This window comes from Pleurodeles waltl, chromosome 3_1 (genome assembly GCF_031143425.1).
Source record: "Pleurodeles waltl isolate 20211129_DDA chromosome 3_1, aPleWal1.hap1.20221129, whole genome shotgun sequence".
Classification (NCBI taxonomy): domain Eukaryota; kingdom Metazoa; phylum Chordata; class Amphibia; order Caudata; family Salamandridae; genus Pleurodeles; species Pleurodeles waltl.
Genome location: NC_090440.1, coordinates 1,635,962,100 through 1,635,987,648, shown reverse-complemented (window position 1 = coordinate 1,635,987,648; position 25,549 = coordinate 1,635,962,100). Strand labels below are relative to the sequence as shown.

Sequence of the window (25,549 nt, the reverse complement as noted above, 5' to 3'; positions counted from 1 at the left end):
ACTCTGTGAACTACGTGGCCGGAGTACAGAACCCATGAACTACTATTGCCAAGTAAAGTAGATTGCCGTGATTGGTGCTTAAATCCTCCCAGCTCTTACAGACTCAAAAGTAACCTTCCAGCTCCTTCCAGAATAGTCTGGCTTTTTTAGAGTGTTGTGACTCTTCTTTAATTTTCTGGTTCCTTTCACCTTGCCCTAGAAGGGCCCTCAGATCAGGGCTTGGTTTATTAGGAAAAGTTGATGTACTGGATTGAGTGGGGTACATGAATGAATGATGCAAGATCCCAAGATCTATCTGAAAAATCATACCCTTTCCAGAGCACTAGATGTTGTACCTGCCCCCTCACTCTAGGCAAATCAAGAATCTCCTCCATTTCATACTCAGGTAAGCCATCTGTTACATTTGGAGGAGGTGGCACCTTGTCTGTGTTGTTTACATTTCTAACCCTAGAGATGTGAACTACTGGGCCTATGTGCCATTTTACCTGTAATTCTAGGTGTACCTCAGAATTACCAGTTCAGCTAGTAATCTTCAAAAGACCCACAAATCAATGAAAGATTTAAAGATTCAGCGAGGATAGCCAAACAAAATCATTCAATTTGTACTGGTGACCAACCTGTCTGTGCTGATTTGCAAATCTATTATAGTCTGCTTTGAATCTCCAAAGATTTGTAATGGCCTTTTGTTCAGTGCCTTTTATGTTATTCAGAATACTTTTTTACAATAGGTACTGATGATGGAGAGAAATATATTGGCTAGATATATGAATGATATTCGTAAGAGCTAAAAATAATTTAAAAACAAAAACCTATGGAGGAACTGCTATAATAAAACTCAGCTGGGGGAGCTACTGCTTAAAGTTCCCTGCCATGCAGGCAGGCAAGGATGTCTGAAAAGAGTGAGTAGCAGTCCTCCTCCAGGGGGCCATGTGCAGTCACCCAACTGCAAAATGCAACCCTGAGTATCTAATGCACTGAATAGCAACACTGGCTACATGCTAAGGCCAGGCTGATGCAAAAGGCAGAATTTTAATGCCACAAATGAACTGTTTGACAGATCTCCACTTACCTTTGGTGACAGGTTTAAGGTCACATTGTGAATCAAGAACTTGGATTTGGATTTAGATTTGAACACCTGCTCACCTTGTCAAAATACTGTCTCTCACGCAAGAGGTTCTCTATTTTGGCTTTTAGGATTTAGAACTCACATACCATTCACCTTAGGGCGGAACAATGTTATTCAGCTAAACTAAGGAGCCTAGTACTGGAGTCACCCAGTTTTGAAATAGTCTTGGCCAGCAACTATTGATGTAGCAGAGCCGAGTCCGGGATGCTTTGCAGCTCTGGTGAAGGAAAGCAGCAAACAAAAGGCAGAACCAGAGTTTTGAATGTTTTTATTTCTGTGACTAAATGTAACCACCTGGGGCAAAATACTATCAAGTGTTCATTCTGTAATATGACGTGGCCATCCTGATATGTATAAGAACATAAAGTGTGAATTAAAGATCTTGTAAATGGTTCAAATGAATTAACCACGATTTTTTTGGAGTCTGGGATGTATTTGAAATGGTAAACTGTCTCCAAAAATCTTGAAGGACAAGGAGGCATGTAAACTTCAAGTTGTTGTTTTAGCAGTCTCAATCTATTGAAGTCAAGAAGCTTAGTAAGTCCTGGGGACTTAGGACATGCCAGCAAAATGTCACTTAATGTCCAGATAGCTAGATATGTTTTCTTAATTTGTGTTGGATGTAAAACCTTTTTCCTTTTCTATTGTAATCATTTGCTGATAAAGCAACTGCCCTTTTCTGTTATGTGCAGCTTGTAAAGCACGACCCAGTTAGCAAAATAACTGGATTCTTGGCACTCAGGCATTGCCATTCTCCTGATAACATCCAACATCAACAGCAGCAACCTCCATTAGGAATAGACAGTTTTTGGGCATCTGAAGACCGTGGCAGCATATGAAATCCCCGTCTTTGGGCACAGTTCCCTGCACTTGCTGGCAGTCCGACCCAGAGAGGCAGCACTTGCTCTTGGTTGGAAACCTAAAATACAACATAGTTCAATGCATAGGCGTTTGCAGTACCACAGACTTTTTCAGATGGTAGTGAGTACACATGCAGCAAAAGGACAGCTGGCTTGTCACTTCTGATGCCTAATATCCGATTCAGGTTCACTGTGCAGCACCGAGTCCAGGCACTTGAATCCTGTGAGGAACTGAATGGGTGCACGTGCACAACACACTTTACAAGATAAAGGGACTCCACGTACTAGTCGAGAGACATGTTTCTGTACCTCTACTGATTGAGGGACTAGTCTTCTGGCCCTGCAGGGCACCATTGTCACTAGTGTTCCTTTTTTTGAAAATCAGTTGATCTCCACGTCACCGAAGAGGGAGGAGATGTGATGTAGTGGATACCTTGTAGCCTTCACAAGCAAAGAATTTTGGTTTGCGTCCCAGATTTACTTACCAATATTGTGATAGTACGCAAATCACTATCCTCCTCTGCCTCGTTTTTTTTACCTGCAAAGTATAAGCGTATGTAAACAACACAAAAATACCATCTCATGAACCGACATCCAATTCTGCAGGTTATTGTTTCTGTAAGGATCTATAATGTGCTCCATCGATGTTCTTCCACTTTCAGGTGCTGCCCTTGTGCAGTTCAGGTTGTTATCTGCCCAAGACACACATTGTGGCTGTGGAGTGCTCGTATTTCATTTCAAATAATTCTTACCTGCATATCTTTAAAAATATTCTGCCTCCCAGTTGCGCTATATTTTTGTGGTTTTTAATGTATTGATTAATTAATAGACGAAGGAGAGATGGATGTTTGATGGGTGATGCCGAAGTCATCACAAAGAACACTGCTGATCAATAAGTAGCAATTAGGCTCAGAAATACCTTATTTATTTCTGTAAGTGTTCAGTAAGTACCTTTCTTTCTTACATTTCAGTGGATCTCTAGTTCATGAGAATCTGTAGTCCAAGATGACAATGCACCTTAAATGCATCAGACATTTACACAACTTCTTCTGCACCAAATTACAATGACTGCCATAGGAATGTGAGCTCAGTCTCTGACAGTTAAATCTGATCGTGTAAGGATGGTAGGAATGAGAGCCCTGGTAGCTTCATGCTGTGCTGGCTAGCATGTTCAGTTTCTTGGCGCATGTGCCTAAGATGCATCACATAGAGATCTTACACTGCTACTCACAAAGAAAGAAGTTAGGGGAAACACTACGGTTGACTTTTTTTTCCACAACGCCTGCAGTTCAGCCGTTAACACAACTCTAGGCTTGACCATAGTAACAGATCAACTTGTCTTCGACTTTATGAATCAAGGCTAAGTGGAGTTAAAGTAAAGTTTTGCAAAGAAGGTGAACTGCTGTAAATTGGTGGCTCATCCATCTTGCCAAACATGAGGTTGTCCTGCCCCATTTAGGGTTTGGCGAACAACAGACTTTGCATCTGGCAGAGCCTCAGTTGGCTCTGCCGGTGAAAACCATTGACCTGGCAGTCGCTCCTCCACTGGACCACCAGGTCGTGGTAACTTTGCCCTTTCTAATACGGGGAGACTACTGTCAGTAGCTTTCAATGCCCTGGACTGCCATAAAAGGCATGGTGATCCTGGACGGGCAAACACTTAGCACCTCTGATGCGTCACGGTTATTGATGGTATATTTTTCAAAAATAAACCCCACTTTTGGAATTGTTTTTTGGAAAAAAAACAGAAATGCTGGCTCTACTGTAGGCTTAAAATTCCCTGCCACGAAGGCAGGCAAGGATCTCTGAAGAGTGAGTAGCAGTCCTCCTCCAGGGGGCCATGTGCAGTCATCCAACTGCTGAATACAACCCTGGGTATCTAATGCACTGAACAACAACACTGGCTACAAGCTAAGGCCAGGCTGATGCAAAAGGCAGAATTTTAATGCCACCAACGAACTGGTTGACAGGTCTCCACTTACCTTTGGTGACAGGTTTAAGGTCACTTTCTGAATCAAGAACTTGGATTTGGATTTAGATTTCAACACCTGCTCACCTTGCTAAAATTCTGTCACTCAAGCAAGAGCTTCTTTATTTTGGCTTTTAGGATTTAGAACTCACATGCCATTCACCTTAGGGCGGAACAATGTTATTCAGTTACACTAAGCAGCCTAGTACTGGAGTCACCCAGTTTCGAAATAGTATTGGCCAGCAAATATTGACGTAGCAGGGCCGAGTCCGGGATGCTTTGCACCTCTGGTGAAGGAAAGTATAGCTTAACAGAGTTAATTGTAGGAGCGTTTTGGAAAGTCAGCCATTGCATTTATTTAAAGTGAACTCCATTAAAGTAAACATATTGGCCGCACATGACAGTGCTCTTGAAAGTAACTTTCCTTTGCAGGGAATCCTGTGTACAGTACCGGTCTACAGCATCCTCCGTGCGCTCCCTGGCGAATGTGCCACACACAGGCTGCCTTGCTGGGGAACTTGCTTTGGTTCACTGTCAGGGGCCGGACAGTGTAATGGACTTTTCTGCAGGTACCAAGGTAATTACATTACAAAGCCGCTGACGGTGCAGCACGGTACCAGCGCTCCTTGTTCCATGCATTACTCGCTGCACGAAGAAGGAATTCTGCCTGTAATAAGCCTATTTTTAATTTGGAGCAGCTAGATGTAAAACTACTGGACATGGGTAGTATTGAGCAAAGCTTCACATTTGCGTAGCTTGGAATAAAAATAATAAATTAATCCACCCCTTCTATTGACAAGCAACTCCATAAACTATATTTTATAAATGCTTTAATCAGTCTTGCAGTGAACGTTCTGTATTTGCTTTAATTTGAATGCACAATTTATTAATTATTTAAATAATTTGCTAAAGGTTTCAGTAGCAGATTTCACATATCGTTTAGCCGAAGTTTTTCCCAGTCAGGTTTTCTTTTTGAGTGTTTGTTAAGGCGAATCGCTTTAGATATAAATTAACTTATTTACATTGAGACACAACTGACATCATGACAACATTTTACTAAGCAAAACTTTCATAAGCATAATATCTTATTTTAGAGAAATGTAATATTGTCTGTGAGGAGTGATGTTGCTACTTTTACCAAGTATAAACGCGTTAAGCTGTCCTAGAAGAATTTGCTTGACTTACTGTATGGTGCCGCAGTCATATTGTATTCAGTGACAGAAAATAGTCTCAAGCAACAAAAAACATAATGTGGATCCCATTAGCGAATCAGATCCCTAAAAAAGTGGCCCTCATTCTTCAAATCAGGGCAGGTCTGAAGTTGTAAAGACACTTTGTATAGGTGTTTCCGAGGTAGTTGAGACTACATGCATTTGTGCTTGCTGCATGCAATGTTTTTAGTAATATCAGGAGAATCAGGAGGAAAAACTGACCCACCAGATAATAAAACAAGCCGACAAACAGTCATGAAATTTGCCCACACACTTGACTGTCAAACCAGCCCTTCTGGCATCGCTAGATTGCCTTAAAGGCCAGTTAGAGCCTGAATTGCTGCTGCCTAAGAGCGATGACCGTCATAACTGGAAAACCATTCTTCAAGAAGTAATTACGGAAGACCCATGTTAGGTATGTATGTTTTTAGTGCTCCCCTCCGTGAATAAAGTTAAGGACTGAAGGCAAGCATGTTGGTATATGGTGCATAAACAGCTGTTTTAGCTTGCTCCCAAGAATTTTGACAAGACAAAGTTTGTTTTCACACGACTGTACATGGTTCCTGATGGGCTGATGGCGGTCTGAGTTGTACTCAGCCACACCAGCGCTGAGCTCAGCGCCACTTGGCTGATTACAACTCAGCTTTCCACCAGCGTGGCAGGGACCCTGCCATGGAAAGGCTGGTGTAAAGCCAGTGCCAGGGGCCCCCCTGCCCAGCACCATTGGAATGCGCACTGTCTGCTTTGCAGGCAGTGCGCATTCAGGTGGTGCTGGTGTGCTACGATATTGGCCTCGGCTCCCTTAAAGGAGCCAAGACCAATATCGTAGCACTATTCCTGCCGTTTAACCTGGCGTGAACGGATAATACAATGTGGCCGGATGCCACTGGTATGACGGTGGCATCCTCTCCATGAGTTTGTCGGTCGGCTTGTCCGACCGCTAAACTCGTATTCAGGCCCTATAATTGGAGATATGTAATGACCATACAAATATGGGAGCTACCCCATTCTAATTTCCATTTTAAGAAGAGGGTGTGTTCGTATTAAATGTTTACAAAACGTAAGTATTTAATTTAGACACAAAAACCCAAGGAGTGCTACATTTAGCCTTTGGCTTCTTCAGCGCATAGGTCCACCAGAGGGGCTGTTAATTTACAGAACTTTTATTCTGTGGTTGAATTTTCTTGATGAAGTGCCATTGCTTAAATCAAGTGGAGTTCACGGAGAGCTAGAAATAGAGTGTTCTCTGACTGATAGATAGGTAGAGAAGGGAGAATGGTACAAGCAACTTAATCACGTCATCAAATATTTTCATGATCCTTATGTCTGCTTTGAGAGGTGCCTAGCTCTGACAATGGTCAGGAGAGGGCAGTTCCTGATTTCAGTAGAGTTTTAGTGACTAGGTCAATTGTCTAGCTCTAGATGGAGTGTCCAGGCAGAGTGGATCTCAGTCTGTGGATTCATGAAGTGCAGTGCCCTGCACCTGGGCAGTTTTAGATCAGTTAATTACTACACTGTACAGTGAGCTTCACATACTATATTTCCCTATTGAGGTGCTCTGTTTTTTTTCACTAAGGTCTCCCATTTTTGATGTTCCACCTACACGCTCAGACCAAAAGGTGTTTGATTTAGTCACCTGATTGTAAGATTTATGAAAAACACTGACTGTAGTATTAATTGTAAGATCTATGAAACAGAACCTTGGAGTTAAACCTAGAATCAACAATTTCTAATCTTATTAAAATGAACACACAGTTTTTTTAGGGGCAAAATGTCTTTAGATAAGTTTTGTGTTTTATTGAACAAGTGATTTACCTTCAGTCATGTTTCTTCTGGTAGAGACTCTAACTGCAGGTTCCTCACCTTAGAATATCCCCCATGCATCAGAATGGATCTGGAAAATCTTGAGCAGTATCTCTGCATGCAGACAGGTGGAGTTGATTGGCTCTGTGTTGCTGTCATCTTTGTTGGAAGTGACATCACTGTACCCATATAAGCACCACCGCAGTTCACTAACATCAGTTTCCTTTGTGACTATTTCTGTGCCAAAATTACAGAGTCATGTAAAAAACAATATTTGACCAGTGTGCAGTGTCTAATGGGAACATAAGGTTTAAGAGCCCAGTTTACAGAGCAGTGGAGATGGGAGGGTCATAAAGAAGCTGTGGTAAGATAGAGTCTCTACCAGAAAAAGCATTACTAAAGGTATGTAACTTGTCCTTCTGATAGAGACTTCTAAATGTAGATTCCTCACATTAGAATAGATAACCAAGCAATAGCTCGCCGGAGGTGGGTCTGAAAACTGGCTCAAACTAGAAAATCCTGGATGTCTAAATGAGCAAAATTCCCATCTCGACGTACCTGACAATCCATCCAGTAGTGCTTCATGAACATATTGGGTAACGATAGGGGCTTGGCAGATGTCCATGGCAGGTACCCCGCATGTCAATGCAGTAGTAGCAGCCTCGGCCCTGGTCAAATGGGTACTCACACCCTCAGAAGGCTGCTTTGTAGCTAATGCATAGCAGATCTAAATGCAGAGTACACTCCATCAGCAGACGGTCCGCTTCTGCACAGCCTTGCCCTTTTTCACTCCAGTAAACCTGACAACTAGCTGATTGTCTACCCAATGATCCTTGGTGTGATCAATGTAGAAAGAGATAGCTTTCTTTGGGTCCAGGGGATTGAGGATCTTCTCCTCTTTGGAAGAATGAGGTGGAGGAAAAAGGTTGGCAGAGTTATGCTCTGTCTGACATGAAAAGAGGCACGCATCCGAAGAACCAGTTTGTCAGAGGTAAAAGCTGGTGTATGGTGTGTGAACTGACAGAGCTTGGATCTTGCTGAACCTCATGACTGATGTAATGGCCACTAGACAGACCACTTTGGTAGTCAAGAGCCACAGAAAATGGCTGTGTAGAGTCTCAAAAGGGGAACACATGAGATAAATGAGGGTCTGACTGAGGTCCCGTTGGGACATCACAAAAGGGGTAGGAGGGTACAAGTGTAGCACGTTTCAGAAAACAAGTCACAACAGATGACTTGAAGAGGGAGGGTGGATTAGGCATTTGCAGGAAAGCAGAAATGGCAGAAAGATAAACCTTAACATTTCCCAGGGCCAGGCCTTGTTGAGCTAAATATTAAACAAACAACACCTCCAAAAGCAATGCAGAAAGGGGCCACTGAAGGGCATGTTGATCAAGATTGATTGGACATCCCCTGAGAACCCAGTTGACCACAACCAGGCATGATAACATAGTGAAACCATTGAGGGAGCCCGTGTTATCCAGCACACACCTGATGGCGAACTTCGCTACATCCCAACCATCTGCTAAAGCTTGGTTGAAGATGGATCAGCCCTCCTTGTGAAGCATGGGAAGCAGCTGCACAACGGAGTCCCATAACACATGTGAGTATTGGCCAAAGTGGCATGCGGTGTTCACCGACCACAAGGCTAGGCTGGTGGAAGAGAAAATGCACTTCCCAAAGGTGATCAGCTTCTTGGGATCTCAGTCTGGTGAAGTGAAAGAGAATACATTTGGGTTGACCATGGTTGTTGAGACCAGCATGAGCAGGTTCTCGGGAAGGGGTGCTGGCAGGTGCAGGCTTAGTCTCCTCAGACAGGATGGTGGCAGCAGGCATAGGAACCCCTTTGCAAAGTTTGGCCCAGGCCCCCAGGGGAACGTCAATGAGGGCTTCATTGAAGGGGAGCAACTGTTCAGCCGAACCTGCTCCTGGATGAAGCACCTCATTAGACCTGACCTCAGCTGTTGGCAGCTTTATGTCAACAACCTCATTGCTCTACAGATCACGTTGGTGAAGGATGTGCCCTTCTCCAAAACAGTGCCCAGAGGGGGATACATACCTAGAGTCTCGAGAAGTATACAAGCCACTTGCATCACCCAGCTACTCATACCAGTTTTCTTATGGCTCATGGCTATCCTCTAGAGGACAAAACCCTTCCTCTTCAGTTCCCCCTTTAGAAAGGAAGGGTCTATCTAGGGGTAGCAAGTCCAAGGGTTGATAGGGCCTGGATGGTGCCAGCATCGAAAGCACTGGATGGAAAGGAGCTGTGGGGGAAGCATGCATCTGTGATAGCATCAGTCTGGATACTGGGGCGAATCTAGAGGACGCAGCTGGTGTGGGGGGTGGACCTGCTGGCGCTAACCCAATCAGAGCACCTCTTGGCTCTGTGGCCCCCAAGGTGCTTCAAAGGGAGTTTGTGGCCCTGTGAGCGACCTCTGACCTGTTTTTAGGTCCGGAGCTCGACCCCCACGACCGCAGCACCAACCTGCTGTCTCCTGCCTCTGACCCCCGCCCACGCTGCTGCTAGCGTGTTCGAGGCTTCTCTTGACCCGTGTGCCCTGTATTCCGCCGTCCTGTAAGTGGTTTTCTGTTTTTCAGCGCCTTGCCTCTTGCGCTTCTGCCCCCGTCGTGCCCCTTCTGATTGTGCCACTTTGCGCCGTCCAGTAAGTGCGCTTTTACTGGTCTCAAGCGCCTCGCCTCCTGCGCATCTGCCCCCGTTGTGCCCCTCTGATTGCTGTTTTCCCCGATTGTATACTGTGCCTTTAGTGTATTTCTGTGACTGGTTTCAAAGTTTAACTGTTGTTATATTTGTGCCCGACTTTTTGGCCTTGTTATTGCGTGTTTTCGCCCCTTGTGCGCTCCCCCTCGCTCTCCGCTCCCAGCCGCTGCCTCCCTGCGGCCCCGCCCCCCTCGCGCCCCCATTCGCCGCTCCCTCCCGCCTCCCGCCTCCCAGCTGCTCCTCCCTCCCCCCTCCCTTCTTAATGGCTGGCGCCGCGCATCGCGAGTGAGCGACCTCTGACCTGTTTTTAGGTCCGGAGCTCGCCCCCCACGACCGCAGCACCAACCTGCTGTCTCCTGCCTCTGACCCCCGCCCACGCTGCTGCTAGCGTGTTCGAGGCTTCTCTTGACCCGTGTGCCGTGTATTCCGCCGTCCTGTAAGTGGTTTTCTGTTTTTCAGCGCCTTGCCTCTTGCGCTTCTGCCCCCGTCGTGCCCCTTCTGATTGTGCCACTTTGCGCCGTCCAGTAAGTGCGCTTTTACTGGTCTCAAGCGCCTCGCCTCCTGCGCATCTGCCCCGGTTGTGCCCCTCTGATTGCTGTTTTCCCCGATTGTATACTGTGCCTTTAGTGTATTTCTGTGACTGGTTTCAAAGTTTAACTGTTGTTATATTTGTGCCCGACTTTTTGGCCTTGTTATTGCGTGTTTTCGCCCCTTGTGCGCTCCCCCTCGCTCTCCGCTCCCAGCCGCTGCCTCCCTGCAGCCCCGCCCCCCTCGCGCCCCCATTCGCCGCTCCCTCCCGCCTCCCAGCTGCTCCTCCCTCCCCCCTCCCTTCTTAATGGCTGGCGCTGCGCGTCGCGAGTGAGCGACCTCTGACCTGTTTTTAGGTCCGGAGCTCGCCCCCCACGACCGCAGCACCAACCTGCTGTCTCCTGCCTCTGACCCCCGCCCACGCTGCTGCTAGCGTGTTCGAGGCTTCTCTTGACCCGTGTGCCGTGTATTCCGCCGTCCTGTAAGTGGTTTTCTATTTTTCAGCGCCTTGCCTCTTGCGCTTCTGCCCCCGTCGTGCCCCTTCTGATTGTGCCACTTTGCGCCATCCAGTAAGTGCGCTTTTACTGGTCTCAAGCGCCTCGCCTCCTGCGCATCTGCCCCCGTTGTGCCCCTCTGATTGCTGTTTTCCCCGATTGTATACTGTGCCTTTAGTGTATTTCTGTGACTGGTTTCAAAGTTTAACTGTTGTTATATTTGTGCCCGACTTTTTGGCCTTGTTATTGCGTGTTTTCGCCCCTTGTGCGCTCCCCCTCGCTCTCTGCTCCCAGCCGCTGCCTCCCTGCGGCTCCGCCCCCCTCGCGCCCCCATTCGCCGCTTCCTCCTGCCTCCCGCCTCCCGCCTCCCAGCTGCTCCTCCCTCCCCCCTCCCTTCTTAATGGCTGGCGCTGCGCGTCCGCGCCGCTGGCGCGCCAGAGGCGCGCCAGAGGCAAGCCCATCTGCGCCCGTCCGCGCCTGGACCGCGCTCAGCGCCACCCCCCCTGGTCCTCACGACCCCCGCAACCCCTGCCTCCGATACTCTACCAACGAACTCCGCGCACTCAACCCTGGCCCCTCCACAGAGTGCTTCCTGGCCACCCCGAAGCACACCAAAGGACCTTTCTCCTGCCGCACCTGCAACTTCTCCTGCAACAGAACAACGAAGCCAGCAGCAACCAGCACAAACCACCTGCACTGCATCCTCCTCAACACACGCTCCGCACGAAAACACGCCATCGAACTCTGGGACTTGATCGACACCACCGCCCCAGACGTGGCCTTCCGAACCGAAACCTGGTGGAGCGACTCTTCGGCCCCTGACATCGCCATCGCCATACCGGACGGATACAACATCACCAGAAGAGATCGAACCAACGGAGTCGGCGGAGGAATAGCCATCGCCCACAAGTCTACCCTCAAGATTCACACCCACACGGACGACGCTCTCACGACAGCCGAACACCCCCACTTCCAGATCCACACGGACCCCAACACGACCCTCAGAGGAACCCTCATATACCGCCCTCCAGGACCAAGAGCCCCCTTCAGCGACACCATCTCCGGCCTCGTAAGCACCCACGCCCTCGCATCTCCAGACTACATCCTCCTGGGAGACCTAAACTTCCACCTGGAAAACAACAACGATGCCAACACCGTTTCGCTGACCACCAACCTCCTCAACTTCGGACTCCGCCAACTGGTCAACACTCCCACCCACATCGCCGGTCACACGCTTGACCCCCTCTTCACCTCAAGCAACCACATCTCCTTCAGCCACACCTCCGAACTCCACTGGACCGACCATCACTGCGTCCACTTTTCCTTCAAGAGAAACACCGAACACCACCGCATCCCTCTACCGCCTCACCGCCGCTGGAGAAAAGTCACCGATGACCAACTAACCAGGTCCCTCGCCAAAAACCCTCCACTCGACTCCTCCGACCCGAGCGCCGCCGCCACCAACCTCCATCAATGGATCCTCGACTGCGCCAACACCTTAGCTCCACTCATGAAACCCACCATCAACCAAGGAAAGAAAAAAACAGCCTGGTTCACGGAAGAACTGACCACCTCCAAACGCACCTGCCAGAAGCTCAAGAAGTTATGGATCCTCGAGCGCACACCCGACAACCTCGCCACCCTCAAAGACGCCAACCGTGATCACCACCAACGGATCCGACTCGCCAAGCGCGCTCACTTCACTGAACGCCTCAACAACAACGCCCACGATTGCAAAGAACTCTTCAGCATTGTGAAGGAACTCTCCAACCCGAACGCCAACATCAACGACGTCCCACCCTCCCAGAAACTCTGCGACGCCCTCTCCACCTTCTTCCACCAGAAAATCGCAGCCATCCACGACAGCTTCAACACCGCACCTCCGCCAGACCCCACCCCTGACGACTCCGCCCACGACCGCCGCCTCACCACCTGGACCCAAGTGGACGACGCCGAAACCCTAACAACCATGAATTCCATCCACTCAGGCTCTCCCACGGACCCATGCCCACATCACGTTTTCAACAAAGCCAACACCACCATCGCCCCCAAACTCCGCAAGATCATCAACCTCTCCTTCAACACAGCCACCTTTCCGAACAGCTGGAAGCACGCAGAAATCCAACCCCTCCTCAAGAAACCCAAGGCTGACCCCAACGATCTCAAAAACTTCCGACCGATCTCTCTCCTCCTTTTCCCAGCGAAAGTCATCGAGAAGATCGTCAACACCCAGCTCGCCCACTACCTAGAAGACAACTCCATCCTAGACCCCTCCCAATCTGGATTCAGACGAAACCACAGCACCGAGACCGCACTCCTCGCCGCCACTGATGACATCAGACAACAAATGGACAACGGCGAAACCTCAGCCCTCATCCTCCTCGACCTATCAGCCGCTTTCGACACAGTCTGCCACCGCACCCTACTGACCCGCCTCCACGAAGCCGGCATCCAAGACAAAGCCCTCAACTGGATCTCATCCTTCCTCTCCGACAGAACCCAGAGAGTCCGGCTCTCCCCTTTCCGCTCCAAAGCCACCAACCTCATCTGCGGCGTCCCCCAAGGCTCCTCTCTCAGCCCAACGTTGTTCAACGTCTACATGGCCCCCCTCGCAAAAGTGGCCCGTCAACACAACCTCAGCATCATCTCCTACGCCAACGACACCCAGCTCGTCCTCTCCCTGACCAAAGACCCTCTCACCGCCAAAACCAACCTCCACGAGGGACTAAAAGCCATCGCCGAGTGGATGAACAACAGCCGATTGAAGCTCAACTCCGACAAGACGGAAGTCCTCATCCTCGGACGCACCCCCTCGGCCTGGAACGACTCCTAGTGGCCCACTGCCCTCGGACCACCACCCACCCCAGCCAACCACGCAAGAAACCTCGGATTCATCCTCGACTCCGCTCTCACCATGTCCAAACAGGTCAACGCCGTCTCCTCTTCCTGTTTCATCACCCTCCGAATGCTCCGTAGAATCTTCAAGTGGATTCCAACAGAAACCAGAAAGACGGTAACCCAAGCCCTCGTCATTAGCAGACTTGACTACGGCAACGCACTCTACACAGGCATCCCAACAAAAGACATCAAACGACTCCAGCGCATCCAGAACGCATCCGCCCGCCTGATCCTCGACATACCCCGCCAATGCCACATCTCCCCGCACCTGAAGGACCTCCACTGGCTCCCCGTGGAAAAAAGGATCACCTTCAAACTCCTCACCCACGCTCACAGGGCTCTACACGACACCGGACCCACCTACCTCAACAACAGACTCAGCTTCTACGTCCCCACACGTCAACTCCGCTCTGCCCACCTCGCCCTCGCCATCGTCCCCCGAATCCAGCGCAAGACCTCTGGCGGCAGATCCTTCTCCTTCCTCGCCGCCAAGACCTGGAACTCTCTTCCCACCTCGCTACGTCAGACCCAGGACCTCCTCACCTTCAGGAGACTCCTCAAGACTTGGCTCTACGAACGCTAGCAGCACCTCTCCTTCCCCCCCCACCCCCCCCGCCACCAGCGCCTCGAAACCCTGACGGGTACATAGTGCGCTTTATAAATGTTATGATTGATTGATTGATTGATTGATGGCATTCATGGCATCGTAGAACTTCTTCAACTGAGCAGGTGTTTCTCTGGCCTCTGGAAACTCTGGGATGCATGGAGCAGGGTCCGATGCTGGCTCCACAGGTGGAGTACAGGAGCGGGCCCTCAAAGTATGAAGTTGGGAGGAAGAAGTTGAAGAATGCTTCAATGACTTCTTTATGTGTTTCTTTGACTTACCTGAATTAGAAGAGGATGTCTTGGAGCAAGAAGACAAACGTCCATAGGAATGGCTCCGTGATTTGTAATTGGGAACAGTATTCAGCTTTCTTCTGCCACACAGCCAGGAGCATTATGGACTGCTTGCAGACTGCCTTGGGGTGCATGGACTTGCACTCAGCGCAGGACTTGGTGTCATAGCCCAACACAGGGTACTAGAGATAAACCAACTGAGTATCCAAAAATTGCATTTGTCTGTGGCAGTCCTCACAGGGTTTAACATTCATGGGTTTTAGAGGGGGTATGTCCCTAAACACACTGAGAGCAAATGCTCAAAAAGGCTCAACATTAGGTTGAAAAAAGTGGTCAAAAGGTGACAGAGGTAGCTCTCTGGGCCCATGCTTTTAAAAGAAAGGAACTGATGCTGGCGCTGGGGTGGCGCTTATATTGGTATCGCCACTTTAGTTTCCACACAGAGGATGCCAATATAGAGCCAATTGATGCCACCTACATGGATGCAGATGTATGCAGGGGTACTGCTTATGATTGTTTGGATCCAGAATGATGCCTGAGGAATATCCTAAGGTGAGGAATCTGAAGTTGGAAGTCTATCTGAGAAAAAATATTATTTTAGTTTCCTCTTCCAAATTTACTTTTTCTGGAATTACCATAGACAATGAAAAAGCTTTAGATCATTTAGGATAGAAATATCTATTTAAATCTCTATTTAAAGCTCTACAGTTGATTAGATTGGTTTTTTTGATATGACTTCTATAACTTACTGTAATCCAAAAGTTGCTTTACTCATAAATGAATATCAATTTAAACACCTTTTTTCAATTACAAAGAAGCACTCGTCAGGGAAGCCCTTTGCACTCCCATTAATGGTTATTTTATCACCCTAACCTTTTTAACTGAAATATCACTAATTACTTTCATTAAAGGTCTTTGTTTTGTGGAAGAAGAGATTAAATATTCTGTGGATAATGACAATGTTTAATTGTTTCTAAATTATGCAAACAATTCTGCAAGTTTCCTTTTTGGAAGGTTGATACTTTTGCAAATCAATCTATAATGGATTAGGGATACATTTGAACATTTCTGTTCATTGTTTACTAACAATACAAAGAAGGGAGTTTCTACACTTCTTGCAAAGTCATCACCATTGTTTCTCACTTGGTGGGGTAGTTTGAATACCATTAAGATGATTTGAATACCTGTTACTTTAGACCTAATTTCTATCTTATCTGTGTCTATTCTAAATTGTTTTTCAGACATTTTGATTCTACTCTTTCAGCTTTTTTGTGCAATGGCAAAAAATCTAGAATTGTTCTAAACTATATGCAAGAGTCTGTTCCCCCAATTTGTCTTTATATCATGTATCTTGTTCTTTAAAACAAGGTCATTAATAGTCAATGAATAGTAATGGACTGGAAATTCCAATATGTGTTCTTATGGACAAGCTTTTATTTCACCTTTTCCTTTCAAAGAGATGATTACAATGACACAGAAACATCCTTTATTGTGTTAATATAGTTTTAAAAAGTCCTGCATCATTCTATTATTTTTTATGAGAGCTATACAAAATTTGCTTCCTCTCAATGGCATGATAAAATATGCAACCTAATAAACATGTATGTTTTGGGAGAACTGGAACCCAAAAGGCTGTTTTTTGGTGTTCATCCTTTTAAAGATGAGGTCTTGTTTTCATTTCCTGTTTCACAGCACTCATAATTATCTAATTCTAGCAAGAAACAGTATGATAAATTGGCAGTCTAATTAAATGATTTTTCGTTCCTTATTCTTGAATCCTGAATTGCATGCTAATGTGCTAAGTTACTTTATTCCACTTCTCTATACCCCTAAACAATCAAACATTTAGTCTAAACTAAATTTTCTTTAAGTTATCAGGAATAAGTGTTGATGGGGCTTGAATTCTTATGTGACTGTTGTTTGGCCAATTGATATCTGGATATCTGTAGAAAGAATCATTCTGCTTCCAAGTTAACTAACGCATCTACAACATTGTATTTCTTCCTCCATTTAGATATTACTCAGCCAGTTTTAAAAAATAAGATACGTCTTGCCTCAGCGATTTATGATGGCCAGGCAAAACTCACATTGGTACTAATTTGTTTATTCTATGAATGCAAAGAAGTGAATATTTTCTGGCTAAATCTATTGGGCAAAATTAATTCTATTGCTAGTACATAAGTTACTTTTCCTTTTTACAATGTTTTATTAGGCAGTATTATTAAAAAAACAAGTGCCTTTCAGATAAATGGAAAATCGTAGATCTATGCATGGTAATTGTGATTCAACAGATCACACTATCTTGGAAAAATAATCAAAACCTTCTATTGCTGCCTGGTGAAATGGTATTATTTTTTTAAACTTAAAAATTTATAAAATTAGGTTAAATATTTGGGACCCTGTGGAAAAAGGAAAACCTACATGGTTTCCATTTAACATGGGTCTATATAATAGCGATTGTAATGCTAGTTTTGAATTGGTTGAAGATGTGAAAGTCTCTAAAGCTCCTTGATTGTATGTACATGAACTCACAATTGTATGTAATCTTATTATCTTATTTCTCAAACCAAATGCTTATTCTGTATCATTGGATACTTGCCCGTGTTTTAATCCATATTCATGATTCATGATTTGTATTCTAGCATTTGCATTAATTAACAATTGCCATCTGTTTTCTCCCTTTCCTTTTGTTCTTTTCCATCACCTCTTTTCCTTTCTTCTTTCTTTTCTTGTGCACACAAATTGGGAAAATCCATTTTCTGCTATTACACTACAACTGTTGAAATAAGAGACACGGGCAGTCTTATAAACTGTGCTATTATTAGCACTCTATCAGTACTCTGCTCCTAATTCAGCCAGATCTGCTAAATTTGTGTAAACGCAATATATTGTTGCTGATAAAATGTATGTGCATCTGGATTAGCTGAAAAATTGGATTATCATTTAGGGTAGATGAGTATCCACCTCAAAACCATTGTCAGGGAGAGCCCTGAAAGTCACTAAATTAACCTGAACTCACCCCTCTTATAGCTATGGCACAAAGCATACATGCTTAACTTAGGGCAATGTGTAAATACATATGCAGTACCAAAATGGTAATCAAGTCACAATGTAAAATAATAAAAATTGCAAACCCAATTAGAAAAATAGAGTAAAATGAAATAACCTAAATGACATCAAATTTGCTAACATCCAAGAAGAGGAACTGGAGATGTGACTTTTCAAGTTTTAAGTAGAAATGGTGCCATAATGCAAGTCAATGGTTATCGTAGACCAGGACCCAGGAGCAAATTGAAACTGACCTTAATGGAGTGTGAATCAAATACCCCAACCAGGTTCAGCTGGTTCACCTGCAAACGTTTTACCAAAAAAACTGTGTTTATTATTGTTTTTTTGGTAAAAGGGGTGGGGCCACGGGGGTGACGAGCAGTGAGGGGGGTGCACAGCACTCCCCCTCAGAGCACATGAGTGTCTGGCCAGCAGTTTAAGGCCGGCCAAACACACATGTGTAGTAGGCTGCCAGGTCTGCCTGGGAGCACCCTGGCTGGGCCGCAGGGCAGGCTGGGAGCGTGTGCCTGCATCCTGGAGCTACGAGGGACAGAGGAGTGGAGCAGCGGCAACGGAGGAGGTAAGTGTTTTTTTTTATTTAATATTTATTTATCCCCCCCACCCACGCCGCCTGCCCGTTCTGGTTTTCTGCGAGCCACACGACTGCTTCTAACGTAGTCCTTTAATCCTAATCCACTACAGCAGTACACTTCTAAAGACTCAAGTACCTCGAGGGAGGCACTTAGAGTGTCACAGAGTGACAGGCAGAGTCCACCAGCAGTGCCCAGTTGAGGTCCAGTTGCCACTTGTCAGCTGGGTACTTCCATGGGAAGAAACCTCTTGTTGCTTTCTGTATCCCTGTCATTTTAACAGGAAGGTAACCTTATGACTCTTGAAGTCCACTTTCTCATCCTGGGTGCAAGAGGGAGGAAGTCCAGTCCTTCAGGACCCTTCTCAGGTCCCAGAGGGCAGGGCCAGCCCTCTTCTGATCTTCAGCAAGTCCAGGAGGTATTGTGAAGTAGGTATAATATTTATGCCTGGAACTAGCTAGTTGCTGGGAATTACTCCTGAACACACCCTATCCAAAGGGGTAAACATTCCTGCAGCCCACTGTGCCCATTTTGGGCATTTTCAAGATGGCAAAAGTCTTCAGTCACACTTTACTTGAGGTGGAAGGTCTGTGTGTGTGTGTGTGTGGGGGGGGAGTGTAATATGGGAATCCTGTATTTTCTAAAGATAGAGCTACACACACACATTGGCTGAGTCAGTGTGTGCTATTGGGTATTTGGACAAAATATTGAGTTGTAAATATAGGGAGAAGGAAATATTGGAAAAAATATTGTGATGAAACAATATTGTCATGCAGAAATATAATTGTCAAGAATATCGTTTTTTCAGGCAAGTAATATTGTTGTGAATAATATTGTTGTTAATATTGTTTTTAATAATATAGTAGTAAAGAATATCATTGTTTTAATATTTTAATGGATTTTAGTTCGTAAAATAATTTTATGTGTTACTATTATTTTTAGAATTGTTATTAAAGTTTTAAAATAAAGTGTGCAATTTTAAGTGATTTTGAATTTTGAATCTAACTGCAAGAATTAATTTATAGCATCATAGCGTGTTGTTGGGTTTGTAAGGGGATAGGGCAAGAAGTTAAATAAGTAATATTTATTAATTAATTAATGATTTGTGAGTAAGTATATGTGATTGATATTACATATGTATATTGTGTAATATTGATTTATTTTACTAATATTTTAGTCGTGGTTGCTACATTTGTAGGGGTACAGTGCGCAAAATCAATTAGGTAATAATTAATAATTAATTTTTAATGTGTTATTAATTATTTAATTGATTGTTTTTTATGTAAATTGTCAAAGAATCATTCTTTATATATATTGTAGGTGTGGGCTGCTCAATTTGTAGGGGTATTAGGTAGGAACTTAATTAATAATTAATTATTACTTTATAGATATTTGAATTGATGATTAATTAGATAAATAATGTAATATTGATTTTCGTAGTTATATTTTACTTGCAGGTTGCTAGGTTCACAGGGGTACAGGGTGGGAAGTTAAGTAATAATTAAAAATAATTATTCTTAGTATATGACTATATTTAATTGGTTAATAATTCTGGAAGCTGTGTAATAATTATATATTTTTGTTATATTTTAGATGTGGGTTCTTGGGTTTCCAGAGTTGTAGGATGGGAAGTTAAGTAATAATTAATTAATAATTAATAATTAATAATTGATTAATCAATTATGTGATTATCACTTAAGTATATTGTGTTATACCTATTCATTTTAGTTATATTTAGGAGTGGGTTGCTAGGTATGTAGGGCATAGAGTGGCAAGTTAATTAAGTAATAAATAAATAACCATTATTTTTTTATTGGAAATTAATTATTACATTGTTTATAAATTTTGAAGATTGATTTTTGTATTTTTTAATGTATATGTATTTTGTGTTAAGTAATAATGTTTATATTTAGAGTTTTATAATTTTTGTAAATTAAAAGAGTTATTCAAATATGTAATGTGTTTCAAATGAAGTAGTTTACCTACTGTTGCTTAGACTGGAGTGGAAAGAGTAAATTTAACCCCACTGAAGTCTGGCGCTTTCCAAACTATTGCACAGACTGGAGTGGGAATTATAAATTTTACTCCCTCCGAAGTCCAATGCTTTCTCTGATGTTTCACAAACTGAAGTGGGAGTAGTATAGCTTACCCCTCCAAAGTCAGCTTTCCCTATAGTTGCACAGACTGGATTGGAACTCGTGACTGTAACCCCTCCGAAGTCCAAAGCTTTCCCTACTGTTGCGCTGTCTGGAGTGGGAAAAATATATTTAACTCTACTGTTGCATAAACTGGAATCGGAATAGTATATCTATTACAGCCTTCAATACATTTACTAAAATTGATTACATACATTTATTATTTGTTTTGAATTTTAATGTTATAGTATTTGCTTATATTTTTATTTGTTGTTAAATTGTTCTAATATTTTTTGTAAACGTCTTTTATTTTTTTTATTTTAATGTTTTGGTAATTTGTTTAAAGTATTAGTATTGAATTGTTAATATTTTTTATGTTTCGTGCAATATACATATTTATATATATATGTAAATATATATATCTACATATATATATATATATATATATATATATATATATATATTTAGATACATATATAGTGTGCTTTTTAAAGGAGCACATTTAAAAAGTAAACAAAAAATATAATGTAAAATATTTTTTAATAATTGGAATAATTTGTGTATATATATAGCTATATATATATATATATATATATGTGTGTATATATATATATATGTATATATATATATACACAGACACACACACGTATGCATGTGTGCTTATATAAGGATATACTTATATATAGTATCAAATGATAGTGAGATTTCTTTAATTAACATTAATAATGCCATATATTAAAAGAAAATATTTAAGATTTACTACTTTAAACTATATATATATATATATATATATATATATATATATATATATATATATATATATATCTTCAATACACATGCTCACAAACGAGCTTCAAGCAGCCCCAGAGGGGTGGTGCAGCAAAAAAACGGCAGAGCACTCCGGTTAATCTTCTCTCAGCAACAAAATTATTTTGTAAAAGCTGCACTCTCAGGAAGTCAAAAAGAGTAAGTTTATTTAACACAACGCGTTGCGGCTGACTAGCAGCCTTGGTCAAAGAGTAAGTTTATTTAACACAACGCGTTTCGGCTGACTAGCAGCCTTGGTCACGTGACCAAGGCTGCTAGTCAGCCGAAACGCGTTGTGTTAAATAAACTTACTCTTTTTGACTTCCTGAGAGTGCAGCTTTTACAAAATAATTGTGTTGCTGAGATATATATATATATATATATATAGAAACTAAGGGGCATATTTATACTCTGTTTGCGCCGGAATTGCGTCGTTTTTTTTTACGCAATTCCGACGCAAAACTAACTCCATAATTATACTTTGGCGTTAGACGCGTCTAGCGCCAAAGTCCATGGAGTTAGCGTCATTTTTTTGCGTGTACACCTACTTTGCGTTAATGATATGCAAGGTAGGCGTTCCCGTCTAAAAAATTGACTCCGAGGCATGTGCGCCGTATTTACACTCCCGGGCAAAATTCACGCCCGGGAGTGGGCGGGTCAAAAAAAATGACGTCCGGCCGCTTTTGCGACGTTTTTTTGCGCCTGGTCAGGGCAGACGTTAAGGGACCTGTGGGCTCGGAAGGAGCCCAGAGGTGCCCTCCCAAGCCCCCAGGGACACCCCCTGCCACCCTTGCCCACCCCAGGAGGACACCCAAGGCTGGAGGGACCCATCCCAGGGACATTAAGGTAAGTTCACATAAGTTTTTATATTTTATTTTTTTGTGGCATAGGGGGGCCTGATTTGTGCCCCCCTACATGCCACTATGCCCAATGACCATGCCCAGGGGACAGAAGTCCCCTGGGCATGGCCATTGGGCAAGGGGGCATGACTCAGTAATTTCTATGGGGGTTGGGAGTCGAAAAAAATGGCGCAAATCGGGTTGAGGCGAAAAATTTGCCTGAGCCTGACTTGCCCCATTTTTTGGCGCCCAAGCTCCATATCCCCCTACGCCGCCGCTGCCTGGTGTACGTCGTTTTTTTCCACGCACACCAGGCAGCGCCGGCGGCTAACGCCGGCTAACGTCATTGATTAAATATGGCGCCCGCATGGTGCTTCAGAATGGCGTTAGCCGGCGCTAATTTTTTTGACGCAAAACTGCGTTAGCGCAGTTTTGCGTCAAAAAGTATAAATATGGCCCTAAATGTTTGTATGTTTTTTAACAATATTAATGTGAAACAATATTTTTGACACAATATTTGTGTAACACTATATTGTTGATTGTGAAATTGTATCTATGATCCATGCTATGACATGCTGGGCTTTCTTTTCTTCATTGAGGACAGTGTTTCCATGCTTTTAGCAGTCTACTACAGCAAACATGTGGCTTGAGGGAACTCAGTCGTGCTGGTACTGTAGTGAAGTAAGCTGCTTTGTGAAAAATGTGGTGTTCCTGTTCAAACAAATGCGCCACAGCTACACAGATTATTTCAACAAGATTTACGAACCCATAATCCCATCCTCCCAGTTATTTGTTTTATGGGCATTACCATGCTGACATTTGAATCAGAAGAATTTAAATTCGAGGAGGAAACAAAGGGGAAATCCACAAAGAAGTAATATGCCTGGAAACCCAAATCACATACATGGATGCCCAAAGCACATACATGTTTACAGGTGTACAACTGTGCATATATGCGATCTATTTCCTGAGCTCATATTTCCCTAATCCGTAAATCTAAATCTTGCGGGTTTAGACACTGTGAAATGCAGCCTTGTATGCAGGTTTTCTTTTCTTATCCACATTGCAAATGTTTCCCCAACATCTCCAAATTTGGAAATGTTCTGTTCTAATTCCCATCCTGTAATAAGAATTTCAGTATAGTCATATCGGAGCAATCCGCATTAGTAAACCCATTTACACCAGTCCATATTCCTTTTACGAATTCCGGGCATGCGCAAATGAAGGCATTTTCAGCTGTAAATATGTATTTACGGTCGAAAATACCATTTTGAATGTCTCCAAAGGTCTTCAAACTTCGAAGAATGTACTACGGGAGATTACAGTGCAGACACTGAGGCCTACTCATTCAATCAGTCAATCAGTAATTTCTAAAGCGCAACTAATCACCCGTAGGGTTTCAGGCACTCATTCATTATTCCTGTCTGGGTGGACACTAAGGCGATCCCAGTTTCAACAGAATTTATGGGGAGTCGGTATTAAGGGTGTCGATTTCCAGTGAGTGAGTTTCATTATTTGATTAAAAAAACATAGGCAAAGATTTTTTGCTCCAAAACCAAAATACGGATATGGGTACACCATCATCCCACAATGGAAAGTGGAATATATACCCAGGAATACACATTATTTTTGTAACCGTTGACAACGTGCTGGAAAAAAACGTTGATTTGTAGCAGGACTATCCGAACGGGGCAGCAGGGTATTTCTCTGAGCAGGTATTGGCAGATGGGAACGTGCACTGCAAAATGAAAAGGCTAAACAATTGTTTCACATTGTTTTGAGTGCGATCAGAGTGGAAAGCTACATATAAGTAAATTCAAGATAGTTATTAGTAGCTCATAGTCACAAAAACAGCTAAAACAATACTTTTATTTAATTTTTACGTACCTTCAAACATCTTCTAAAACATTCACTTCAAACAATATACATTTTAATACATCATAATTCTGGAATCTAACACTACTGACAATTGTATAGACACGAATCTATGTTTTTCGGAAAGATATTTAAAAAAATAATTTTTACGTAATAATAGCACAACTACCAACCTTGATACGTCCAGCGTTGAGTTGCGGAGGCAGAGACCTGGAAGCAGCGGTAACTCTTGCTCTTGACTGAGCCAGGTTACCTGAAAAAACAAGAGAATATGTGTATCTCATTTGAGTGTAACCTAAAAAGTAAGGTACAAAAGGCCTGGAAGATGTTTGAAGAATTTTGAAATGGGAAACTAGGCCCATGTCAAAGAGAGATTGCATTCTTCCTGTTCGCTCCAAAGGGTGCCTTTAATGAGGTTATTACAAATAATTTGCTGCCCTCAGTGCACTGCATTCGGTGAAATACGGAGTGGCAGACTGAAGCAGCCATTCAATCTTAGTGCAGGCAGCACAAATCTCCACTTTCTAGAGGTGGCAGAGATCCCTTTGAATGTGGATGCAATGAGTGACTGTCCCCACCTACAGGATGATGCATGGAGGGACCCTCTTTCACTCTTTGAGAGTGATCCAACTTTTTTGGGTGCACTTTCAGGGCACCTGCTAAGGGCTTGTTTGCCTCTGTGCCTGCATTTGCGATAGGGTATAGGCTCACAGGAAAACTGATTCTCTCATTTAATTGGGGACTATCCCACATGCAAACAAAGAGCTGCATGAAGAGCAACATGTGTGTCAACACTAACAGTATTACTGAAGGGCCCACACAAGCATTACACAATTTTTTCACATTACCTTGACATTAATTTGAGAAAGGCTGCTCCTCTGTTCAGAGATAATGGCTCCAAAACACTTAGGTCAACATGCCAACTTAGGCCACATTCTATACCAATGTGTTATTCATGCACCCATAATTATTCATACCGCACATATATACATATATATTAGATATACCCTAATGCAGCAGTTTCACAGTATTACAAATGTTCTCCAGAGGGTGCCCTAAGAAATGAACTATTATTGCAGGAACTCTAACCTACCATACTTGATTCCCACGTTAATTAGCACTTTTCACCTGGTTTCCACGAGGACATGTCATCAGGTGTTAGCTGGTGACGTTTTCAAGGGGGAAGGGGAAAACGCAGGAATGTGATGGTTCCTCATTGATTGTATTCCAAAATACCACCCGTAAGAAATGATTATTTTTGTGACCCCAGGGATGAGGAGCTATGAGACAAATACCACTTACAAATTTACTGTTCTACCAGTGCCTTTTTTAATAAAAATGAAAGTACTTTCTTACACACACTACTAAATACTACACACCACTGAACAAATACTTAGAAAAAGAAATGTAGAGATACCCTCTGGAGGGCTTGAAAGCCAACACTGGGTACACACTAAAGAATAGTGCCACAGGTCAGGAAATTCCATAAATGTTCCCTGGACCTCCTACATTGGAGGTGCCTATAATGGTCTGTGTAGCAGCGACCACTAACCCCTCATTCCTAAATCTTAGGTCCCAGAAACACAATAGCCATCCATATGCCTAACACATCATGAGGAATACTTTAATAAAAATCATACCTACTGGCTTTGTCAGGGTGTCCACATAATAATAAATGGCAAAATACAAGCTCACATTAAACTCACATCAATATTCAGAACACTTCAAGACTCTACCACAGTCCATGTGT

At 43.7% G+C, this 25,549-nt stretch overlaps 1 protein-coding gene across 1 annotated transcript in view; it reads right to left on the bottom strand.

Moving 5' to 3' along the window:
• Window positions 1-25,549, bottom strand: part of MYO3B (myosin IIIB) — a 1,099,693-nt gene that overhangs the window by 518,447 nt on the left and 555,697 nt on the right. Inside the window, exon 16 of the mRNA XM_069221545.1 lies at window positions 23,973-24,052. Coding sequence (XP_069077646.1) covers window positions 23,973-24,052 — 80 coding nt within the window. The remainder of the gene's footprint in view (window positions 1-23,972; window positions 24,053-25,549) is intronic.